The sequence below is a fragment of the Scyliorhinus torazame genome, chromosome 22 (genome assembly GCF_047496885.1).
Source record: "Scyliorhinus torazame isolate Kashiwa2021f chromosome 22, sScyTor2.1, whole genome shotgun sequence".
In the NCBI taxonomy this organism is placed as follows: Eukaryota; Metazoa; Chordata; class Chondrichthyes; order Carcharhiniformes; family Scyliorhinidae; genus Scyliorhinus; species Scyliorhinus torazame.
Genome location: NC_092728.1, coordinates 89,011,765 through 89,031,273, shown reverse-complemented (window position 1 = coordinate 89,031,273; position 19,509 = coordinate 89,011,765). Strand labels below are relative to the sequence as shown.

Below are 19,509 nucleotides of genomic sequence, written 5' to 3'. Positions count from 1 at the left end.
GGTAACCTCATGGTCAAGCATAATCCCACTCTACCATTACTATCAAGCCATGATCTTATCAAATGTTAGAGCAGGCACAAGGGCAGAGTGACCGACTCTTGCTCCTAATTCTTGATTAGGAGGATAAAGTCTGGCTCAAAGCAATGGCAGGAGGGCAAGCCAGAAGCAGAACCAGGCATACCTAAAAATGAGGCGTCAACCTGGTGAAGCTACAACAGAATGGCAAATAGTGGGTGCAGCATGCAACAGACAGGGCTAAGTAATCCCACAACCAAAGGATCAGATCCAAGCTTTTCAGTCCTGCCACATCCAGTTGTAAATGGTGGTGGATAATTAAATAACAAACTGGAGGAGGAAGCTCTACAGACATGCCCATCCTCAACGATAGGGGGGCCAGCACATCAATGCAAAAGACAAGGCTGACGCATTTGCAATCACCTTCAGTCAGCAATGCCAAGTGATCTTGATCTCCTCCCAAGGTTCCCAGTTTCATAAATGCCAGTCTTCAGCAAATTTGATTCACTCCACGTGATAATAAGAAACGGCTTAGAGCACTGGATACTGCAAAGTATGTGGGCCCTGACAACATTCCAATAATAGCAATGACAATATATGCTCCAGAACTAGTTGTACTCCTAGCCAAGCTGTTCCAATGCAGCTATAACATTGGCATCTATCTGGCAATGCTCAGGTGTATCCTGTCCACAAAAAGCAACTCTGCCAATTACTACCCCTCAGTCCACTCTGATTATCAGTAAAGTGATGGAAAGTGGAAGGCGTCACCAAGTTCTATGAAATGGCATATACACATCAATAACCTGCTCAGTGACATTCAGCTTAGATTGTGGGCCACTGAACTCCTGAACTCGTAACAGCCTTTGTCCAAATATGGATAAAAGAGCTGAACTCTAGAAGGGAGGCAAAAGTGACTGTCCTTGACAATTAAGCTACTACTCTCCCAGGCCCAACTATCTTCAGCTACTGGATTAATGACCCCATCATAAGATCAGAATTTCACTGATGATTGCACAATATTCAGCACCATTCATGATTCCTCAGATACTGAAGCACTCAATGTCATTATACAGCAAGGCCTGGGCAACAGTCAGGCCTGGGCTATATATCCACGAATTAGGAGCAAAGAATGACATTCTGCCCTTGAACTTGCTCCACCATTTGATAAGATCATGGCTGACTGGATTGTGGCCTGTAATTTCTTGTCCATCCCCTATACAATTTGACTCTCTTGTCATTCAAGAATTTTGATGAAGTTAAACAGACTGGCCTGCAATTTCTGGGCTTATCTTCACACCCTTTTTGAACAAACGTGTAACATTTGCAATATCCCAGTCCTCTGGTGTACCACCAAGTTTAAGGATGACTAGAAAATTATGGATGGTGCCTCTGCAGTATGCTCTCACATTTCTCTCATTGATGCATCTCATCCAGTCCTGGTGCCTTATCAACTAAAGTGCAGACAGTCTATCCAAGACCGTCTCGTTATCAGTTTCAAATCCTTCAAATGTCTGAATTACCTCTCTTAAGTGAGAATTTAATCGTTGCTCAATGACTGATATTCAACGGCTTAACCATCACTGAGACCTCCATTATCAACATCCTGTTGACCAGAAACTGAACTGCACCAGCCATATAAATACTTGGCTACGACAGCAGGTCAGAGGCTTGGAATTCTGAAGTGACTAACTCAACTCCAGACTCAGCAAAGCCTGTCTCACACCTACAAGTCAGGAGTGTGATGGAATACTCTCTACTTGTCTAGATGAGTGCAGCTCCAACAACACTCAAGAGGCTCAACATCATCCAGGACAAAACAGCCGACTTGGTGCTTAACAGGTGGATATCCATTTGCTCAATCAGGTAGCAGAAGATATTCTGTGATTCACAACTGTTTTACTGCGTTATACTATAGTTCTGTACAAATATCTGTTTGCACTCTTCCCTTCTGAGTCCTCTGCCTGTCCAGAACAACTCCCAACTGGGGAATGAACTCTACTATTAATTACAAGCTTCAATGAGCATCACCTGCTCTCAACTCATTCTGAAGCTTGTCCTGGTTTACTCCTAAAAGGACGTGCATTTCTAACATTGTCACTTAATCAGCACCACATCCATCACCTTAAACGTTCACTCTTTACACCACCAAGGCACGGTGGCATCAGTGTGTACCATTTACAAGATACACTGCAGCAACTTCCCAAGGTTCCTTCAACAGCACCTTCCGAACAGCAACCTCTCCCACCTAGAAGGACAAGTGCAGTAGATGCACGGGAACACCTTCATTTGCAACTTCCCCTCCAAACCACACACCATCCTGATTTGGAACTATATCACTCCTCCCTCACTTTCACTGGGTTAAAATTTGAAATCACAGCATTGTGAGTATACCTACACCACATGGACTGCGGCGGTTTAAAATGGCAGCTCACCACCACCTTCTCCAGAGAAATTAAGAATGGGCAATAAACACTGGCCCAACCAGCAATTCCTGCTTCCCATGAAAGAATAACAAAAACTTGAATATTCCCCTCATATCATGGTGATCAATATTAAACACAATACTGGGGATATGATCTGATCAGAATAGTATACAATTTGATCATGACTTCCACTTGATAATGCAGTTTAACATTCTTTACTTATTATGTTTCAATGGCTGTGTATCTTGCGGATCTAGTGCACCAGTGGTCCTAGGGCTTTCAACTTTGCTATTTCACTATCATTCATGGGTTGCCCATTGCCTTCTAATATATAGTACTTTATTCTTCTGCATTAATTTGAGGTAAATGTCACAAAAACACAATCAAAAAGAAGTTCAGATAAAATCTGTAGTAACTTGCACCAGAAAGTGTCAACTTGGATACCTTAGCTAAGCTTGGGGGAAATAGCTCATGATGCATTCAGATTGCTCTCTCAACATGGAATCAATCTGCAAGCATTTAACCTTCACATACATGCTGAACAGCCTTTTTCCAAAGTGCAACATGATTTTCTCACAATGGCAAGTCAAGATAACAGAAGCCATTCTTCCCATGTAGCTCATCAAAAATAAAATTCAACAGATATGGTACTGAAGAAAATGCTAAATTACTGGTTCAGCACAATGTGATTCAGGTGCAAGTCACTAAATTAAAATTACCTCTGTTCTTAATACTAGCGCTGCCTCTTTCAGTTAATAGTATAAAATGAGTTAATTTTGAGACAACTTACACTTCACTCCCTTTTCTAAGGCTGATATGAACTCTTGTTTTAAGTAAGAACTTAAAAAGCATTTTAGCCAGTTGTGTTTATGTTTTCCTTTGATGTGTCAAGTCAAACACTTCAGTGTACCAACTAGCTCTAGGCCCCTTACCTCCTGTTCATGTTCTATTCTCATGCTGGGATTGGCATTCACCTCCAATAAAACAGGCTTCACGTTTTTCATGAGAAGTATATCAAATCCTAAAATCTGTGTAAACAAAAATGGAATTTGATAAAGTAATGGCTATTACATTTCAGTATTTAGTCTCAGCTATCATATTGACTATCTCTTTATAGTTAAATGCGAGAGAGAAGTGGTTATAATATGATATGGTTTAAGGTCCCAATAGAAAGAGAAAATATTAGCACAAAAACAATAGCAGATTAGAATAAGGCAAATTTTAGAAAAAGGAGTTAACAAGCTGAGGTGGGGTGAATAGAAAAATTGGCACAAGACTGTAGAACAATGTTTTTTTTAAACAAGGAGACAGTGTCAAGTTTCAGAATGCTGCAGATAAAATTGAAAAGGATGGTGCCTACAGCTCATTAGAACAGAAGAGAATAAGAGCTATACGAGAGATTTAAAATGAAAGGTTAGGACAGGGTACTTAGAAAAAGGCTCAGCCAAGTGGTCGAGGGATCTAGAATGAGGGGACACATTACATGCATATTTTTTATCATGTAATGCATATTTAATGTTGGTGATTTGGTGTAGACAGCAGGAGAGAATTTTTGCACAAAAGGTTGAGATATGTGGAATGCACCACTCGTGTTATAGTTTAAATCAGAGATCACATCAAAATTTAAGTGTAGGTTAGATGGTGGTAGCAAATAAACGTATGTAAGGTAAACAGCAATATGGATGGTGGGATCAAATGGTCTGTTTTAGTGTTGTAATCTCGGAGTCATTTTCGTGCAATGTATACATCAGCATATAAAATAAAAGATTATCATTTCAGTTTGGGCTGCATTTTCCACTTGATATTTCATATTACCATCACACTCTGTTACATGCACTGTTTCCATTGCGCAAAATTTCCTGGAAAAGTTCAGCATAACCGTGATGTGTCATTTTTTCTCGATGCACCATGGCAGCATGTACTAGCTGGAGTGAAGTCATTAGCACATCAACACTACATACATAACTCAAAATAAAATAGGGGTGTTAACCTCAGTAGGCAAGTTTAAATAGTTCAGTCTTTGGGCTTTGAGACCAGTGTTGAAAGCTGCCCAAATTGACACCTTGGCAGCGATGATCAAATTAAACTCTGTTACTAGACACAAATACACATAGCAAATACACAAATGAGGCTAAACCAGAAATATGTTTTTCTTCAGTAGGCCTGGTGAGAGTACTGAACAACAGAAATTAAAACCCAGATTTAACAGAGATTATTCACACTTCTGCCTCTTATTTTGCAAGTTTAAGTGGTTCTGGCTGTGAAGCATCAGTAATTAATAATCTTTATTGCCACAAGTAGACCGGCGCCTGTTCAGGGACATGGAGTGAGAATTCAGAATGTCCAAATTACCTAACAGCACGTCTTTCGGGACTTGTGGGAGGAAACCGAAGCACTCGGAGGAAACCCACGCAGACACAGAGAGAACATGCAGACTCCACACAAACAGTGACCCAAGCCGGGAATCGAACCTGGAACCCAGGCGCTGTGAAGCAACAGTGTTAACCACTGTGCTACTGTGCCGCCCGTGTTCTATTGCGGACGCCACACATGCGATACAAACACATGGACAAACACATATTTGAGAGGAGCATACCATTTTGAAAATAGCATGTAAAGTTGGAATTTAAAATGAACAAATTTTGCAGTGCTGCATTTGTATTGAACATTGGTTTTTACATTCAGCATTGATAAATGAGTTCTGCAGGAAATCTGTGCAAATCTCTACAGTCAAGATTGGCATATAAATCTGTCTATTTGCTTCATAAATGCAATCCAAGAAATTCAGAATCTTCTGCATACATACTTTACTATCACAGTCGCTACGTGTTCTTTAGATGTAAGAATCTTTTGTATGGAAATGCAATCTAGAATCTAATCCCCTACAATTTTACTTCATTCATGTTTTATGTTTTGCTTACTAAACTTTTTATGTATTTCTATGAATTTTGCCTTTCAGCCCTTCACTCATGAGACATGCTATGTTTGTTCACATTTGACTGGGAGAGGGCTCCAGGAAAGAAACGTTATCTGAGTTTGATAAATTGCTCATGTTTTACAACACAATCTGAGCTTCTTTGATGTGTTATTGCATTTACAGGACGCAATTTTCTTGCCGCGTTGCGCTCGAGCGAGAGCACAACGCAACCGGAGAATCTTGGGAGAGGCCTTGAACGAGTCGGACCTCTGCCCAAAAGGGATGGGACCAAACGGCGCTCCCGGAAGGAAGTCTTAAACCTACTTAAGACCTACTCACCTGGGATACACCGGCCTCCCTCGATTGTCTGGCCTCCCCAGGGAGGCTGCAGCTGGGCGGTGTTCAGCACTGGTCCACACAAATGTGGGCCAGGTGGAACAGCACCCGGGGGGGGGGGGGGGGGTCCTCCCGGGGCATCGGAGATTCCTGGATAGTCGGAGTCAGTGCAGGGTGGCCCCCTGGCCCTCCCCCTGGAATGTGGACACCTTGGCACTGCCCAGCTGGCACCTCGGCGCTGCCACCCTGCCACTGTCAAGATGCCCGGATGGCACTGCCAAGCTAGCTGGAGCACTGCCTGGTTTCCTGGGTGCCAGTGCAAGGGTGCCCGAGTGCCAGGGTGGCACTGCCAAGGGTCAGGGGCCGAGGGCAGCAGTGCCCATGAAAGGAAGGTGAAGGGGGGGGTTTGAAGGATGGGGGTATGCAGGGCAGGCAAATGGGGGCCTCCCGGAGGTTAGGGGGCTGACGGGTGGGGGACCGAGAGGGAAGGGGTATTGTCAGTGGGCTGGGTGGGCCTGAAGAGGGGGGCCCCCTAGGAACCCCATAACGGAGTGTCCTCATTTGGGGGGTTGGGTAGTGCCCATGTGTGTGTGGGTGGTGACATTGCCCATGGGTGGGGGATGTATGGGGAGCCACAAGCTCACTTAGAGATTTTCAAAATGGTGGCCCGATCCCGGCGTTCAGCTCCGTAGTGCTAAAGCAAATTCTATGAGTGGGCTAAACTGGTGAGAAATTCCCCAGGGCCTAAAAAAAATTACGAAGTGTCACTGAATAGCGGCGGGGAACGCGCCGGCAGAGCCATACAGAAATTCCCTGAAAAACCCACCACAAATGAACTTAGAAATGTTTTCGGCGAATCACGCCCATAGCTATTGAAAGTGTAAAACTGACTATCCTGTACCTGTGTACAAAATACCAAGCAACACTAAATTAAACTAACATATCAGTATTTCCAAAGAAATTACAATTAAAGCAGGCTACTTTATAACCTATCAATTACTGAATTGCAGATAGAATAGGAACAAACCTGCAACAGACAAGGCAGACCCCTTTTTTTGCATCTCTGCAGTCTCAACATATCAAAGTATTTAAATATTTCAGAATATTTTACAATAATTATTTCAAAAACAGTGAAGGTGATACAGTTGTAAACCACGATATTCAGTGCAGGATTAAACTTTTATTTATTTTTATATAAATTTAGAGTACCCAATTCCTTTTTCCAATTAAGAGTTAAAAGAGGTCCCCTACATCCCCACCCATGGGCACTACCCCCCATCCTCCCCCCTCCCCCCCCCCTCACAAGTGAGGACACTCTGTTATGGGGTCCCTAGGGAGCCTCCCCAGCCCACTGGCAACACCCCCTCCCTTCTAGCACCCCCACCCGTTGGCCCCCCACCTTCCCAGAGGCCCCCATTTGCCTGCCCTGCATACCAATTAAGAGGTAATTTAGCGTGGCCAATTCACCTAACCTGCACATCTTTGGGTTGTGGGAGTGAGACCCACACAGGCATGGGGAGAACGTGCAACCTCCCCACGGACAGTGACCCGGGGTCGGGATCGAATCGGAACCCTTGCCCTGTGAGCCCTGTGAGACAGCAGTGCTAACCACTGCAGCACCGTGCCGTCTGAATGAAACTTCTAACTCAAAACGTAGAAATCAATAAATATAAACATAAATACCTTTGCACAATTCATAAAAGCGGTTACTTTGTTACGAGTGTTTGATTTTAAAACATTTTTTTTCTTTTTAAAATTGTCTTTTAATTGAAGGTAAAAAATGTAACGAACAGGCCAGAATTCTCCATTTCAGAGACTGAGTGCTGATGCCGGGACATAATCGCGTGCGTTCTACAGCCCCGATAGCGGCGCCGGTTCCAGAGTGATTCAGGACATCCTAATGGGCTAGCACCGCGCCACGTGGAACTAGTGCAAATCCAACAAACACAGGTGTGTAATCGCCGGGGTCGGGATTGGCACTTGAGAGTCTGACCAGCTGAAGCCGCATGTAAGTGCTCCACTCCCTACATACCCTCATTCCAACCAAGAAGATGCCACCCTGAAGATTGGCCCCGAGGTTCACAGATGCTGAGCTGGAGAACCTGCTGGATGTAGTGGAGGAGAGGTGGAACACCCTGTTTCCCAGAGTGCAAAGGAGGCTGCTACCCATGGACGTCAACCGGGCCTGGGCGCAGTGACAGAGGCTGCGAGCGTCGTGGGCCTCAATGCCAAGACCAGGCAGCAAGGTTGGGAAAAGCTGCAAGACCTCCTCAGGGCGGCCAGGGTGAATCACCAACTACTTGTCCCTGAAATCAACACCATTCCCCTCCCCCACACTCAAAGCAACCTCCTCCACCCCCATGAGGCCCCCACCAGGCGGACAGGTAGGCAGCAATGGGCGAGGATGGGCAACCCCCCCAGGCCAGCCAGGTGGGTCACCACCACTACTGTGCTCCTGGCACCATCCCTATCTCACACATCGTAGTGTCCCCACACTCCTCCCCCCGCCCCCCCAACCCCAGCAGTCCGCATGCACCCACCCTTCACCACATGCCAACATCCATACTGTCCATATGGCCGGGTGCCCTGCACACACAGGCCATCTTCTGCAGATCCCTGTGCTGCCTGTGTCCGAATGTCTCACACTGTGTATTATCTATTCCCCTCCAGGAGAAAGTGGCTCACAACCGCAGGGAGCGGGAGAAGGCTGGAGGGGGATTGCCGGACATGCAGCCCCTACCTTAGCAGAGCAGACGGTGTTGGACCTGGTCGAAGGTGGACACGGGCCAGGGCCCCCAGGGCAGTCGGAGCTCACCCACCCCCCCAATACCCCCAGAGGTGACTGGGGACGGGGCTAGATATGTTGGCGCCATGTGGTAGGGCCTAACCACATGACCCACCACCACTGCCCCAGTACCCAGCCCCGACCCTACCTCCCCCAGCCCGGTCCCCGTCCATACCTCCGCCACCCCAGGCGTTCGATGGGACCATAATAATAATAATACTCTTTTATTTCAAGTATGAAGTTACTGTGAAAAGCCCCTAGTCGCCACATTCCGGTGCCTGTTCGGGTAAGTTGGAACGGAAATTGAACCCGCACTACTGGCCTTGTTCTGCATTACAAACCAGCTGCCTAGCCCACTGAGCTAAACCGGCCCTTACCGTTAAGTGGAATGGCCAGCATGTATGCAAGGATCACCTGAGAAGACGGTGAAAGTGCTACCGAGGGCAGAAATCAGACGTTGTCAAATGATGTGGAGCACCAGAGCTCATCGTGGAGTGGGTTGCTATCATCCGTGATCCCATGGACGAGACCCGCTGCTACTGCCAAGCAAGGGCCAGCATCTTTAGTGAAGCAGGTAGGAAGCACGGAGCAGGGTCCAAGGAGGGTGGACGGGAGGAGGGGGACATTAGAACAGCCACCGGCCAGGCCCACTAGTCGGTGAACCTAGTGGTGATTAGAGTGCCTCTTGCATGGCGGCTCTGGGCACACGTTGTCTTGTCCTGTGCCTGCCTGGGCCCCATGTCCAGCCCATCCTGGCGGTCCTCTGCACCCTCATCGGACAAAGCCTGGCGTTCTTTTTCCACCTCCTTCTCCATGTTGTGGAGGATGCAGCAGGCCACCACAATTTGGGATACTCTCCTGGGACTATACTGGAGGGCTCCTCAGGTACCGAACTGCATTTTCAGGACGCCAATGCACTGCTCGATCGCACTCCTGGTCGCTCATGAGCGTCATTGTAGCAGGCTTCTTGTAGTTGGTCTGTGGCCTCCGGACAGGCATCATCATCCACAACTGCAGCGGAAATTCCCTCACCCGAGAATGCGCCTCAAAGGCGTTGGGTACCGTAGAGTGAACCAGGATGACGGTGCTGTGTACGCTGCACGGATATCGGGCACAGACATGCAGCTTGTGGTCACACACCAACTGCATGTTCATGGAGTGGTACCCCTTCAAGTTTGTGAAGTGTACCCACTCATGCGGTGGTGCCCGTCGATCACCCCCTGGACCTGGGGTATTCCTCTGATGGTGGCAGGAACCCTGCTGCCCGGGCAACCTGGTGGGCTCGGTCTATACTGAGAATGATGAATTGCGCCAACCAGATATAAAGGTTCTCCGTAACGGCACGGATGCACCTGTGTTCTGCCGTCTGTGAGATCCCAGACAGGTCCGCACTCAGCACCTGAAAGTACCCAGTCACAGAAATAATAAGGAAGGCAGTGACCTTGACAGCCACCAGGAGGTTTCCTCCCTGGAGCTGATGGTCTGTGTGTGCAGGGCACCCAGTGTCCTCCCCCATAACCCCACGGGGCCAGGTGCGCTATGATGTGGCAGGTGTGCCGAATGGTCTCCCGGTCACTTGGAGTCTTTGCTGACACGCCTGGTTCAGCAGGCCCTTGAACAACAGGCGCTACCAGTGCACACGGGACCTGATGTGGCTCCGCCTTCCCACTTCCTCAGCCTGTTGGGCGGCTGGCTCTCCATCCTCACCAGCTGGCTCGTCTGGGGAAGGCTATGCTGCTTTAGGGTCCTGCCCGAGCAGCTCCTGCTCGTACAGCCTCATTGCATCTGCCAGGACTGTGGCGGCCAGACAGATGCTAAACATTCCTGGTTGGATACCGAAAGTGAAAGGAAGACATGTTAGCACGGTGCATACCCCCATGCCCCTCCAGGTTCAATGTTGGCCCCTGACTGCATTGCTGCCCCTGACCATGTTAATCCCCCCTCCTATTCCCAGCCGTTCCCCCTGCCATTTTGCCACCTGGCATCAGGGGGGGCGCTCTGGCAGGGGTACCAGTGGCTGGCGGAACCCATGGCAGCGGTACACTCCATGGCCACTGTCATGTGCCCTCCTGTGACACCTATCGCTGGTTGCGTGATGCGCCACCCAGTTGTGGGGTGGAATGGCCGGTGACACTCTGCGTAACCATGGACCACAGTGCATGTCAGTGGGGTGCGCAGCCAAATGGCTGCCTTGCAGATCGTGGCAATGTCAATCCATGCCTGGATCCCCCCAACACACATACAGCAGCTGGACTGGCGGCTTACGGCTGCACCTTTAGGAACTTGCCTCACCTCCTCTCTCCCTCAGCAGCCACAGCACCCGTTTCCCAATTTTAAATACCACAAGTAAACCTCGTGTCAGTAATTCCTCCCGGCGGAGGATCGCAGGGGGCCCGGAAATGGCCCGGTTGTGCCCGTTAATGATATGTCGACGGCATTTACTATACAATGTGCAAGCCCACACTGGCGTGGAATGTATTTACGTCACTGTCGAGTCACCGGAGCATGGCATTCCATTGGGTGCCTGGCCCTAGCCTCGATTTCCGGCTGACACGTGATTCTCTGCCCAATCACACTTCGCTATTCCGACGTCAGTAGAAGGAGAATCCCACCCATTACCTCTTATTAGTTCTGCGAGCAAGAGAGCATGAAAGAGAACTAAGGTGTTTGCTAGTTTCAAAGTGAGAGACAGATACACAGCAGCTGTTGCTCTCTGTTGGCTACCAGGCAGAAAAGCTGGTGGGAGCATGTTATCTGGTCAAAGAGATGGGACCTGTGAAAATGTAAAGACACTGGCAGATTCACCCTGGCATGGCCAGAAGGAGTTGCCACCGGATTGGACCTTGCTGCTGGAAGTCAGGTCAGGAATTCGTAAAAGGCAAACAGTTTTCAATAGACACTGAACTCAGCAAAACAGAAGGAAGCCTGTTGGAGCTGGAAGCAACTTTGGACGAGCGCTTGTAAAGGCTACATTTCTGCAGAGTGCAATATAACATAATTGCAGCTTGGATTTTTTTGTTTGTGTTAGGAAGGCAGGATATCTTTTCTGTATTTTAATATACTGGTCGTCTACCAATTAATGCTTAGTTGAGGTTGACTTTAGTTTATTAAAAATCTTGTCACGTGATCCTTTGAAACAGGGAATTCAGTTAGCAGTATCTATGGGGATCTTAACAACTTAAAAAAACTAAACATATTTTTCACAAAATCTATGGTAAACGTCAATTAAAAATCATTGTGATAATTATGGGTTGCATGCAAGTGCACTAATTAATTTTATTTTTAAGTATTATATTCATACAAACATATATAAACATACAAATTAGGAGTAGGCCACCATGCCCCTCAAGCATGCTTCACTATTCAATAAGATCATGGCATATCTGATTATAATCTAAACCCCACATTCCTGCCTATCCCGGATAGACTTTCACCCCCTTGTTAATCAAGTATCTATCAAGATCTGCCTTAAATATAGTCAAAGATTCTGTTTTGCCTTTTGGGGAAGAGAGTTTCAGAGACTCAGTATCCTCAGAGCAAAAAATTCTCCTCAGCCCTGTTTTAAATGGGCAACCTCTTTTTTTAAACAGTGACCTCCTAGTTCTAGTTTTTCCCACAAGAGGAAACATCTGTTCCACGACCATATTGTCAATACCACTTAGGATCTTGAAGATTTCGATCAATCGCCTCTTACTCTTCTAAACTTTAGTAGATATAAACCAAACCTCTCCAACCTTACCTAACCTCTCCAACCTTTCCTCATAAGACAACCTGCTCATTCCTGGTATTAGTCTAGTAAATCCTCGGTGAACAGTTTCTAACACAGTTACATCCGTAGATAAGGGGACCAGGACTGTACATAATAGTCCAGATGTGGTCTCATCAATGTTCTGTACAACTGAAGCATCACCTCCCTACTTGTGTAATCAATTCCCTTCACAATAAACAATGACATTCTATTAGCCTTATTTGCTGTACCCGTATAATATCCTTTCATGATTTGTGCACTAGGTCATCCAGATCCATCGACACCTTAGATAATAAGGTTCTTTTTTATTCTTCCTGTCAAAATGGACAATTCCACATTTGTACACATTATACTCCACTATACTCCATTATACTTAACCTATGCCTTTTTTAGCCTCCTTACATCCTCTTCACAGAAAACATTCCTACCTATCTTTGTGTTATCAGCAAATTTAGCAACCATACTTTCACTCCCTTCATCCAAGTCATTTATATAAATTGTAGATGGTTGAGGTCCATCACTGATCCCTGTGGCACATCACTTATCACATTCTGCCAACCAGAAAAAGACCCAATTTTGCTAAACTCTCGGTTTCCTGTTAGCTAGCCAATCTTCAATCCATGGCAATGTGTTACTCCCTACACAATAAGCTTTAATTCCCGCAATAACCTTTGATATGACTCCTTATCAATTGCCTTCTGGAAATGTAAGTACAGTGCATCTACCTGTTCCTTTATCCAAAGCTCATGTGACTCCTTCAAAGAGTTTCAATAAATTGGTTAAACCATGATTTTCCTTTCAAAAAACCATGCTGACTATGCCCAATTGTTTTGAACTGTTCCAAGTGTTCTGCTATAACATCTTTAATAATGGCTTCTAACATTTTCCTTATGACAGATGTTAGGCTAACTGGCCTGTTGTTTCCTACTTTCTGTCTCCCTCCCTTTTTGAATAAAGGAGTCATATTTGCTATTTTCCAAATTGATGGAATAATTTTTCCAAATCTGGGGAATTTTGAAAAATTATAAACACTGCATCAACTATCTCATTAGTCACTTCTTTCAAAGCCTCAGGGTGAAGTCCATCCTGACTGAGGGATTTGTCAACCCGCAGACACAACAATTTGTTCAATACCACTTCCCTGGTTATTGTAAATTTCTTGAATTCCTCCCTCCTATATCCTGATTTACAATAATTTCTTGGATGTTGTGTCCTATCGTGAAAATTCATGCAAAATACCCGTTTCATTAAATTGCCATAGTCCTCTTTTCCATTATCAATTCTCCAAAGCTCATTTTGTTAACTCTTTTCTTATTTAAATACCTCTAACTACCCATCTTTATACTACAAACTAGTTTTCTAATGCCACAGTGCATTTAGATAGAGAGCCTTTAAGTTTTGTCCTTTTATGATTTCTGTAGCATCTAGTCTTACCTACTGATTTACTCTTAGATTTGTACTCTGTCCTGCCTGCCATAACATCCTAAATTTTCTTCCAGACTATACCTCTCACTATTGCCATTTAATGGCCAACCACAAGATGAACTTGCAAAGAGGGAGAAAAAAAAATTCCCTCTCCCTAAGAATAGCATATCATACAACACTGATCCCTTTTGGTCACTGAATAGCTCTGAACAGGGCAGATAGGGTTGATGGACAGACCATACTAAGACACAAAAATATAAACATCTGGTTTGGAAGCAGGCATCAACTGCGATGATGTCATGTATTTCACTACAGCTTCCTATAGTGGCTGCATATTTCTGGCAAATAGAATAAGATTGGCTACAGGATAGCTTTGATAGCCATCTGAATTTTTCAGACAGAATTCTAGGGGAGAATTCTTATTGTGGCTTTTGAGTTATGTCTATTTGCTTCCTGTAATCCTAGTCACAGATTTGTGAAATGTTTAGATTGTGATGGACATCAACTTCTTCTGTAAAGGTATTTCTGAGGATTACCCGAGCATTTTTCAGTTAACAGGTTAAGAAACCAAGTAAATTATATCTATGTATCATTTTATTTATTCGATTACTGGCAGCTATATTCTGTGTTGGACAACTGTGGTTATTATAAGTTGCAGAGCAGAAATTCAAAGTAATAAATAAAATGATGCTGTGGGAAATACCAAGTAGAGATGGATTATTTCCTCAGGAAAAGGTTAATTCTGGGCTGTTCTCTGATACTTCTTAGCAACCTATTTCAAATGAATTTTCAGATAGGATTAGGCACAAACGTCTTGTTGCCTTAGAGTGTTACAGCACGGAAGGAAAGAGGCCCTTCTTGAAAGTAAGAGGCTTGAAGAGATCAGTGAAAGCCAGGAGTAGGGTTAAGAAAGTTAAATGACTAAGCAATGCAAAGAAAGTCTAAAGGTTTAAACATAAAATTCACAATACTGAAATGTATGGACCTTTATAAAGGTGCATGATACTGACCTGGAAACATGTCGGTCCAGGCTTTCCTGGAGGAATATATGTTTGATGATAAACTTTTAATTCAGGAACCAATGCAATAATAGCCCTAATCACTAACGTGATAATATCTGACCACATTTTCTTCACATCACAGCCTCTCATAGAAAGCTTGGCCACAATACTTGAAAATGTCCTTTTGCTTCCTGTATTCACACTGTCAGAATGGATGAAATTTCCACTATGGACATTCAGGGAATAGTTTGTTAAGTGCATAAATACACGGTGAAAATTTTTACTGTTAGGCTCTTGATAGGGCTCTGTACAGAATCTAGATAGACCATCTTTAGCTATGTAGATCTCCAATGGATCGAGCGACTTGAGCAAGACATACAGTCTAATGTCAAATTTCAGTTTGTCAATCAGTAATGGCTTGCTGATATATTCTTGGACCACGACTGGCTTGCTGCGGAGGTTGGCCAACATTCGGACATCAGTAGAATCTTTAATGAGGTAAATTCCGTCACCTTGGGATCCTCCATCTGGCTTTACGATAAAAGTAGGCTTCCAAGATGAATCATTTTCTTTTGATACACGTACCTACATGTTAAAATAAGTTAATATTAAATGGTTTTATTTAGCAATGACTTTTCAAATATTCAGCAATAAATAAAAGGACCATTACTCGACAACTTCACATGCATCAGGAATATTTTGTGTTTGTTTACAAAATATTTTCTGCTACGGTTTATTATTCGCACAAAGTTCTGCTAAAGCTATCCTTGTTACTATTTTCTTTAAAATTAAAGATTGTCGCCATTTTTTGATTCCATCCTAAGAACACATTGGATGTCTCCAATGCTTTGCAAAGGCTCTCAGCCTTTCTGACGACAACTCATTTCCTCAATTAAAATCAGGAAGACTGTTTTGGCTACAAAAAAGTTAATTTTCTACCCCCCTGTATCACAAACTGCTCACTGTAATGAAGGCTTGGTCCACCTTTCTATTCCTCAAGAGTCTTCATTGCTAGCCTCCTGATCTCCAACCTGCATTTATTTACATAGCACCTTTAGCGCACTGAAACATCCAAAAGCATTTCATAGGAGCCAATGACACCGAGCTACATAAGGTGATTTAGATGACTAAACGCTGGGTCAAAGAGTTAGGTTTTAAGGAGAGTTTTAAAAGGAGGAAAGCCAGGTAGAGGAAGACGGTGAGGTGCGGTGGGGGATCAACATAATTTTACAGTTTTAACCTCCACAATAGATGAAAATACAGATGCAGAACAAAGTAAGCAAAAGTTAAAAGATTTTGCTAAAAATTTAGAATAGAACATAGTATAAAATTAAAATATAAGTTATAAAAAGAGTGAGGAAACAGAGAATAGGAGAGAGGACTGATCAGCAAATGTAAACTAAGTAGCTTTATTAGCGCAAGATTAACCTTTACAGAACCCGAACCATGTCTAAGCCTGATGAAGTCAAGGATGATGACCTCCACTCTTTGATGGTTACAGTGCCAAAGTCAGACAATGTAATCATTCTTGGTGACATCAACGCAAGAATTGTTGCAGAGCACCAGGCGTGTGATGTGGTCATCGGAAAAAATAGGGCTGGCAGTTAAGAACTCCTGCTGATAATGTGTACTGAGCATGAGCTCTTAAGCACCAAAACAATTTTTGAAGACAGGAAGATCCGGAAAGGATTTAATGTCCCAAAGCTCAAACGGACAGTCATGAAGGATTTGAGAGTCACCCACGTACAGCAAAAATAGCTATTCAATGCAGCAGACGATGACTGGGCCTGACACACAAATGCAACATCTTAACTTTTCTGAAAGAAGACACTCCTCCCCCCCCCCCCCTCCACCATCTAATAATATCCGTCTCGAGGCTCCCTGGGAGGCAAAGGCCAAAACATCGGCCTCTCTCGCCTCCTGGACTCCCGGGTCTTCTGACAACCCAAACATCGCCACTTCTGGACTCAAGACCACCTTCATCTTCAGAACCTCCAACATAATGTCGGCAAACCCCTCCCGGAATCCCCCAATAGTAGTTCATAAAATTCGGAAGAACTAACTAACTCGACCCTACTCCAGCAGCACCTTCTTCACCTGCGGGGCTTTATCCGCCCAAACAAACCAGAATCAGTGCATTCACCATCCTGAAAAAGCCTTAGGAATGAAGATCAGGAGATTCTGAAACAAAATCAAGAACCTCGGGAGAACCGTCATCTTCACTGACTGCACCCATCCCACCAGCGACAGCGGGAGCACATCCCATCTCCCAAAATCCCCCTTCCATCTGTTTCACCAATCGAGCTAAATTCAGCGTGTGCAGCTGCTCCCACCCTCTGCCCCAGCACCTCCCACAAATAGTTCCTCTCCACCCGGTCAAAGAACATCTCTGCATCCATGGCGACCACCACCTCCACACTTCGTCCCTCCGGGGGCATCATTATAACATTCAACAGCTGCCTGATGTTGGTCAACAAATGCCTCTCCTTAACAAACCCCGTCTGGTCCTCCCAGGCACACCGTCCTCAATCTTTGTCAAAACCGGCAAGCCGGGTACAGCATCGCAGATTTCACCTCCTTCTTAAAGGGGGCAGCCTTCACTTTATTAAAGCCTGCTCTCCTGTTGGCCAACTCCGCACCGAGGTCCTGGTTCACCCAGAGCTCACTGCTCTCCCAGATACACCACTTCGCCTGCCGCCCACCTCAGGATCCAAACCTTGTCCAGAAATTGATGCAACCGCACCACCATCGTCCTCGACGGCTCGTTACACTGCAGCTTCCTCATCAACGCACTGTGAGCCTAGTCCACCTCCAGGGGCCATTCTCCAGGCTGGAGAAGTCTTCCAATGGAGTCTCTAAGTAATAGTTTCTAATTTCATAAGTCACACTGAGGCGCATGGGGTAAACCACGGCAAATCTAACCTTACTCCAATGCAATGCAGCCTTGGCCTTATTAAATGCAGCCTGCCTCTTTGCCAGCTCCATTCCAACATCTTGGTAAATTCTCACTGCATGGTCTTCCCATCTGCAAACGCGATGATGCTTTGCCCACCATAAAACTCTTTCCTTGGCCTGAAAGCTATGGAAGCGCACGATGATTGCATGCGGTGGTTCACTTGCACGGGGTTTCTGCCTCATCAACATGTAGGCACGATACAACTCATGAGGGGTCACTATTTCCCCCCTCCCCCACCATCTTCCAAATCAACTGCGACATGAACTTTGTCAGGCTCGGGCACTCCAGGGCCTCTGGAAATTCAACCACCCTCAAGTTCTGTCTATAAGACAGACTTTCCATGTCATCCTCCTTGGCCCTTAATATTATATCACTGGCCGGCACTCATGCCATCTCCCTTTCTAATGATCATTCTGCCTAGACAGAGCTACCCCCACCTCTTTCAGCTCCACACCCTGCACCTTTACCACCTCGTCCACCTGAGCCAAGGCTGTTCGACTCGAGGATATCGCCACCTCAGTCGCTTTTCATGGTCCCCCGACGTAATTTCTGTCGCCCCATCACTAAGATCTCAACAGTTAGTGCAGTGGACCCTGAAACTGCAGCACCTCCACCATTTTCTTTTTTCAGACCGGACTCTCAAACACTAATTCTTTCTTTTTCTGCTGCCTCGTCCGATAGTTATCACCTTGGTGTGGGATACTTAACCCATTGATAAAAACAACCCTGAGCCCAAATTTCCTGCAAATATTGGGTGAAAAGGTCTCAAATAAAGTTCTCTGGTGGGAGCCACTTCATGTGCGACTTCTCCCCTAAATATTGTTACCAGAAATTAATTTTTATGAACTTCTTGAATCAAAGAGCTAAAGAATCAGAATTTTTGCATTTTCTCTATAATGCCCATGAATTTATACCGTCACATATTGCAATCTAATTTCGAGCATTTTGTTTACTTGTGTTAAATGCGATTTCAAACTTTTGAGTACAGTTGGATTAAGTGCAATATTGTAGTGCAACATCAGTATTTTGAACTAAAATGCAGTAGCAACAAACTGAAACGTGAGCCTGGAATTTATTGTAATGGCTGTATTGGCAAATGCCACACGTGAACTATGTTCCTTGATCCTCCAATGGTGAATAAATGCCACCATATGTTGGAAAATAATTAGAAACTGCTGCGATAAACATTGCAGTGGATCAGGAGTGACACAGTCAATGGTCAATTACTTTTGGATTTCTACAAGAATTTTGAGCAAAAATATTGTCTATCCATTTATGTTCTGTAGAATAGTGCTGAAAGAAATGAACAGGAAATTATTATTTAGGCTGGCAACACATGAACTACATCTTCATAGATGATATTTAGAACAAAATATAGTTTTCATTTGAGTTCATACATTTAATTAGCAATTGTAAAAATGGTTAAACCTAATGCAGCAGAATATGTTCTTTGTTTTAACTGCTATTATGTGAAAACCTACTGTAGAAATACAACAGAATTTTAAAAGGTGAAATAGCAATGGATATTGTCACAGGCAGAGTTGCGTGTTTTCTTATTGTCCGTGATCAATATATGTGTGGTATGCGTACTTTCTTACTCAGAGTAGTTGTCCCAATTTTAGCAGCAAGTTTAGAGTTTTAAAATAAAAGTTATTTGTTATCATATACTTTCCCCAGAGGTTTAGAAAAATGTGACATTTCTCACTCAACTCACCCACATTATCACCGTCAAAAATCACATACAAATGAAGAAAGAAATGCAATTACAATGCAGATTTTTCTGTCTTTCATGGCAGGCCGATAGTTTTGGATGAGTTGATGTTTTAAATGGAGCGAAGATCTTATAAGCTGAGTTTTTGTAGTGGAATTGCCAGAAGGTTGGATCTCAGGTGAACCTGAAGTT

The 19,509-nt window shown here is 44.6% G+C and overlaps 1 protein-coding gene across 1 annotated transcript in view; it reads right to left on the bottom strand.

Moving 5' to 3' along the window:
• The window catches only part of ttll11 (tubulin tyrosine ligase-like family, member 11), a 270,098-nt gene that overhangs the window by 170,927 nt on the left and 79,662 nt on the right, over nucleotides 1-19,509 (bottom strand). Inside the window, exons 4-5 of the mRNA XM_072488539.1 lie at nucleotides 14,660-15,235; nucleotides 3,371-3,466 (exon numbers count right to left, since the gene is read on the bottom strand). Coding sequence (XP_072344640.1) covers nucleotides 3,371-3,466; nucleotides 14,660-15,235 — 672 coding nt within the window. The remainder of the gene's footprint in view (nucleotides 1-3,370; nucleotides 3,467-14,659; nucleotides 15,236-19,509) is intronic.